We start from the raw sequence: 6,536 nt of genomic DNA on the forward strand, positions 1-6,536 counted from the left end.
TAACCATGAGAAAACCAGAAGTGGTGCTGTGGCTCAAAGTGATAGAGCACTAGTCATGAGCAAAGGAGCTCAGGGACAGTGCCCAGGATCTGAGTTCAAGCCCCAGTGCTGGAACAACAAAAATCCTGTAGAAAGCTATCATTGGTACACAATTCAAAAAGGAAACATATATTTATAGGTATCTCTAGATGGGTTAAATAGTAATTGAGTCTGTAAAAGATATGATAGTCATTTGTGCTTATGTCTGGTATATTAGGCTGGTTAATATTACTTACCACACTTGTTAAAACTCATATTAATTCTTAAGGAAAAATTCCTCTAACATAAGAGATGAACACATACATTAGGAAGAGATAGTATATAACATAAAATATTGTTTTTTAAAAATGTATTTTAAAATATCTGCGTAATTGTATAGAGGAGTTGACACTCAACAAAGGAGTTTATGAACACAGTGCATCTTGGTTGCTTTTTATTGACACCACATACTGAAGGAGTCCTGCTAATAAAAATTTCCAGGTGTATAATATTGAGATCTATCAAAGGCCTGAATAAAACCATTTATTTCTCAGTGAATTCTCTGTCCAACATTAACTTGTGTATAGCTCTCTTCATGGCCTCATTCCTTAGGCTGTAGATAACAGGGTTGAGTGTTGGGGGAATTACTGTGTAAAAGATAGAGAGAAAAAGATCAAAGGCAGTTGGAGAGTCTGAAGTTGGTTTCAGATATGCACAGATGCCTGTGGAGAAGAAAATTGAGACAACAAAAAGGTGGGGCAGGCAGGTAGAGAAGACCTTAGACCGTCCCTCAGCAGAGGGTATTCTTAGAACTGTGGAGACTATGTGGAAGTAGGAGACGGCAATGAAGCTGAAGCAGAGTAAGGCTGCCACAGCCATGAGACTATCCACTCCAATGACTGCAAGATAATCATTGGAGCAGGAGAGCTTCACTATTTGAGGGACATCACAGAAGAAGTGGTGAATTACTTTGGCTCTACAGAATGTGATAGAAAACATGACCGCTATGTACAAAGTTCCTGTGATGCCTCCACTTACCCATACAGCTGTCACAGCACTGTTACATCTTCTGGCATCCATGATGAGCTCATAGTGCAGTGGGAAGCAAATGGCTACATAGCGGTCATAAGACATCACCGTGAGAATGGCCACCTCAGCCCAGGCCAAATATGTGAAGAAGAACACTTGGAGCATGCACTGAGCATAGGAAATATAGCCATTGCCTGTGAGGGAATTGCCAATGGACTGGGGGACTGTGACAGAGATGAAGGAGAGGTCCAGAAGGGAAAGTTGCTTCAGGAAGTAATACATGGGTGACTGGAGATGCTGGTCCAGGGTTGTGATGGTGATGATGATGAAGTTGCTTGTCAAGGCCAAAAGGTATATCACCAAGAACAGGCAAGCGTGTAACAGCTGTAGATTGTGATTCTCAGAAAACCCCAAGAGGAGGAATCCATTCATTTTGGTTTCATTTGTTGTAATCATTCTGAAAATAGAAATTGTATCAACACCTGGAAAATGAAATCATTTTGAAATTCAGTCAAACAAATGTAAATAAGCTACCCATGTGTTAATTACTGTTTATTTCTGCAGTTCCTAATAATTAACTGGCCATATTGGAAATCATGTATACATATATATATATACATATATATATATATATATATATATATATATTGCTACTACTACTACTAGTTTTTCTTTTTGGGGGGTTCATTCTGGGCATGAAGTCAAGACCTAGGCACTGCCACAAAACTAGTATGCTCAAGACCAGTGTTTTACCACTTAAGCCACAGTTCTACTTCCAATTTTGTGGTGTATAATTGGAGATAAGAATCTCATGGAATTTCCTGCCTGAGCTTGCTTGGAATCATGATCCTCAGATCTCAGGCCCCTTTGTAGCTAGGATTACCGATGTGAGCCATAGTTTCCTGGCTTTGAATATGTAGTTTAAAATACACAAAGGTACTTTTGACAAAAGCTATAATTAAACTGAACTTGTATTCAGAGAAGTTTTTTCTCTATTACCCATCTGGGTCAAGGATTCTTTGAAGAGCTTGGAAGATTCTTTACTTAGAGAAACACATAAATACTAATGTTCCTAATTCAAAGGTTTCCAGTTTGTTACCCTTAAGTATAATAAGTATTCATAAATTACATAATAGGTTGTAAAATGTGCTCATTTTACAGTGAGCTATACTTCCTCTCTATTTAAAGTTAAAAATGTCGGTTCCCCAAACAAATTTGAAGACTTAGTCTTGTCAGAATATCCATAGTCTTTCCCTCTTCCTCATTCAAGATTTGAAAACTCACCGCTTATCTTCTAGGTGTGCAGGTGGCCGTTAAAGGTCATCACAACATCTGGCATTTCTTCTAGAATCATGCAGACTTTAAAAGCATTGTTTCCTAAGAAAACATGGTTGGTTGAGACTTTTGGGAGGAGGTATAGTGTGGCATCTTTGAAAACACTACATTCCAAATGAGGAATATAAATCTTGTTCTTTATCCCTCTGGTACTTAAATTTGGGATTACTGAAGTTTCCATATAAGACAGAGTGTGTTTTCAAAGAAGATTTTGTTGTCTGTAGCTCAAGGTTGTGAAAATTTAAAGGACATATGAATTGTCCAGAGAATCATGAAAATTCGGTGCCGCATGCTCTATATGGAAAAGTTCTGATGCAGAAGGTCTCAGGCGAGATTTGGTAAGTAGCTGAACACCTGCCAGGCTCTCAGGTGCTGCCTGGGCTGCTGGTCTGAGCTCCACCTGGGAAGAAGCACTTTGCTAGCTAAGTCGTGTACTTCTGAAAGTCTCACGGGAAAGTTAAAATGAGTTTTGAAGTAACTGAGCCTTTAAATGGGCTTCCTAGATACTTAAATGCCAGTTGTCATCTTAATGTATAACTTTGCGATATTGAATCTCAGATTTTGGTCAGCTATTTCAGTCATTCATTATGATTTTGAAGGTAGTGAATATGTTTCATCAGAGTTCCTAAGAAAACATGTAAAAGTACTGCTTAAAAAACTTACAAGGATGTTCCTGGCTATTAAACTTATCATGTAGAATTAGCACTGTGGCTCAAATAGTAGAGCCCTAACCTTAAGCTGAAGAGCTCATGAACCGTGCTCAGGCCCAGAGTTCAAGCCTCAGGACCAACAAAAAATCTCCCAAACAAACAAAACAATAACAATAAACAATGCTTATAATCAGAAGAGATATGATTAGTAGGGAAAATGAGACAGATTTCAAGTTTTCAGAAATTTCTTTCTAAAATACTATGATACTTTTATTGCTGTTAATCTTATTTGTTAAAATGTTACAGAGATAAGGAATTTCTCACTTGTTATCATTAAAAACTAAATTACAGAAGGTACATGGACTTGTATTTATTATGAAGGCATTAAACTCTCGTTGCCAAGTTTAAATCTTGGTTCTATAGATGGTTATATTTTGGCAAAAACATTTGTTCTTGCCCAGGAAATGTTTGAGGCATAGCTCAACAAAGCTATTTAAAAATATTTTAAATATTTCAATAGCCTTAAAAAAGCTATACATCATCCATTTCTTTTTACAGTGACAGCAGGTGTTATAGTGTGGGGGAGGGACATACAAAGCAACAAAGAAATAATCTTATAAATGTGTTAGAAACAATCACATGAAAGAAAAAAAAACATTTGAATACATATCTTATGGTTCATTTCCCTAACATCACCTTATCTGAACTTTTCTGCTTGACTCAGACATATACTTTGTTTCTAAGGTTTTATTTATTTATTTTTTGAATGCAAATAGATCAAAAGTACAGGTAACAATGAACAAAATACATTGTGAAACTTTAGGCCGGTATGTTTTAGTTTGTTTTTTTCTGGTACCTCTTCAACCACATTTCCACTTCCAGATTTTTGCTGATTCATTGGTGATAAGACCTCACTAACTAACTATTCTACCCTTGTTGGCTTCAGATTGGATGTTCTCAGTCTCCTGAGTAGCTAGGGCTACAAACAAGAACCACGTGTGCCTAGTGCCAGCATATTTTAAAAATTAATTGATAAAAGCCAGTTAAGTGTCCAGAATAAATTGAGAATACATGAGCTCCATATTTTGGGTTACACATTCTAGGGAGGCTTCTACCTATGGATGGATTAGGTCCATTCTTTTTTAAAATTATTTGTTGTAAAGGTGATGTATGGGGGATTCCAGTTACATAATTAAGGTAATGAGTACATTTCATTTTGAATATTGCTAACCCCTCCCTCATTTTCTCCCACTTTCCCAACTCCACTCCCCACCTCAAGTTGTAAAGTTCATTTCCAACCCAGAGTCTAGAGAGTATCCTTATTGCATTAATTCATCCTTAGTCCTCTTGTTTCTGTGATTCCCTTCCCCTTCCCCTGATCAGATAAACATACACACAAGAAAAAGGGTTCAGAAAACTAAAAGAAAAAAAACATTCAAATAACTGCAAACAGTATATAATAAAAGCCTCTTGTTTCTGATTCTTCGAGTTCATTTTCATATGTTGCTTTATATATGGTCACATGCACCTAGCAGTTGGGCAATTGTGATCCTCTGCTAAGAATACCATGGACATATATATTCTAGTGATTACAAATGTGGGAAGCCATGCAACCCACATTTCTTTGGGCTTGCCTTGTTTTGCTTAAACTTTTTTCTGCTTCTTCAGCTGCTTTTCTCATGCAGAAAACCCCCTAACTAATCATTTTGAGATTTCCACTGACTTTTAAATTTTGAATGCTTACTGATGTCAAAGAATGATTTGATATTTATTAAAGCAAATGAGGACATTTGAATTGTATCTATGAGAGTAACAGAAGATTAAGAAAGTTACTTTATGGAACTCGTTATCTTGTCCATGTAATTGTAACTCCTTTGTACGGTATTCTCACAATAAAAGATAAAATAAAATAAAATATAAAAAAAGAAAGTTACTTTATGAACCAAAGATTGGCCTTCTACTTAAATCATGCAAGAATCAACCACATAATATTATTTAAGAAGAAAACAGTCTAAATAGAGCCAATCCTTGAGGTTTTCCCCTGAAATTTTAGTTATTTTGGAGGTTAAAAACACATTTGCATGGGTTAAGGACAGATTGGACCCCACTTCGATATGGATGTAATGGCATGCTACTGTAATCCTAATTATGTAGGAGGCTTAGCTGGGAGGATCACAATCTGAGACGGACTCATTTAAAATGTCAGACCCTGTTTTAAATTTAACTAAAGCAAAACCAGTTGGGGCGCAGTTCAAGTTGCAGGGAGCTTTTCTGGCAAGTGTGAATCCCTGACTTAAACCCTCAGTATCACCAAAAAATTAATACCTACATAAAAAATAATAAAAATAAAAACAGGTATAAGAATTAATTTGTTTGTTATCTAATTCAATAGACCTAGTAAAATAACAGATCAATGAAAGCAATATTTCAAAAATTGTGTACAGCTGGGTTGCCTAGTTGCTCAAGAGGCTGAAATCTGAGGATCCTGATTCAAAGCCAACCCAGGCAAGAAAGTCCATGAGACTCTTATCTCCATTTACCACCAGAAAACTGGTGCTGTGGCTCAAAGTGATAGAGCACTAGCCTTGAACAAAAAAGCTCAAAGAGAACTCCCAGGCTATGACAGAGTTCAAGTCCTAGAACTAGCACAATAAAAATTATGTAGAGGGCTGGGAAGGTGGCTCAGTGGTAGAGTGCTTGCCTTGCCTTGCATGAGGCCCTGGGTTCGATTCATCAGCACCAAATAAGCAGAAAAAAGCAGGAAGTGGTGCTATGGCTCAAGTGGTAGAGCACTAGCCTTGAGCTGAAGAGCTGAGTCCCAGGCCTAGAGTTCAGGCCCCACGACGGACCAAAAAATTATGTGGAAAGATATGATAGGAAACTGATATATTTATGTTATTGTAGATGGGTTAGATAATAACTGATTGGATAAAAGATATGACATAAAGTCATTTGTGCTTATATCTGGTGTATTAGGCTGGTGAATGTTCATATTCATTTTTACATACAACTATCTCTAACACAAAAGAAGAACCATACCTGTACTAGGAAGAAAGAGCATATACTACAAAATATTACTTTATTAAATATTTTTTATTGGTCTTTAAGTAATTGTAGAAAGGAGTTGCCATTCAACAGAAGAGTTTATGAATAGAATGTATTTCAAATGCTTTTTATTTTTATTCTATTCTATTTTTTTTTTATTGTGAAAATACCATAGAGAGGGGTTACATTACATGGGCAAGGTATTGAGTACACTTCATATCCAGCATTGTTGCCTCCTCGTTTGTTTCCCTTTCCCATCCCCCCCCCAAAGATGTTAAGTTCAATTTTCAACATAATGACTTGTATATCTCATTGTTGGAATGGGTCCACCTGTATCCTGAAGGGACAAAAAAAATCGCTCAAATGCTTTTTGGTAACACTACATGTTGTAGGAATTTAGCTGATAAGATTTTTTCTTATACATGATATTGGAGAACCACTAATGGCACCACAAAACAT

The 6,536-nt window shown here is 36.6% G+C and overlaps 1 protein-coding gene across 1 annotated transcript; it reads right to left on the reverse strand.

The window, feature by feature from the left end:
• Positions 1–561: 561 nt before the first annotated feature.
• Positions 562–1,503, reverse strand: LOC138827964 (olfactory receptor 14J1-like). The gene has a single exon (XM_070023537.1). It carries the CDS (start codon positions 1,501–1,503, stop codon positions 562–564), a length of 942 nt encoding a protein of 313 aa, XP_069879638.1.
• Positions 1,504–6,536: the final 5,033 nt, after the last annotated feature.

Source organism: Dipodomys merriami, unplaced genomic scaffold, assembly GCF_024711535.1.
Source record: "Dipodomys merriami isolate MVZ:Mamm:240054 unplaced genomic scaffold, mDipMer1.0.p SCAF_16, whole genome shotgun sequence".
In the NCBI taxonomy this organism is placed as follows: domain Eukaryota; kingdom Metazoa; phylum Chordata; class Mammalia; order Rodentia; family Heteromyidae; genus Dipodomys; species Dipodomys merriami.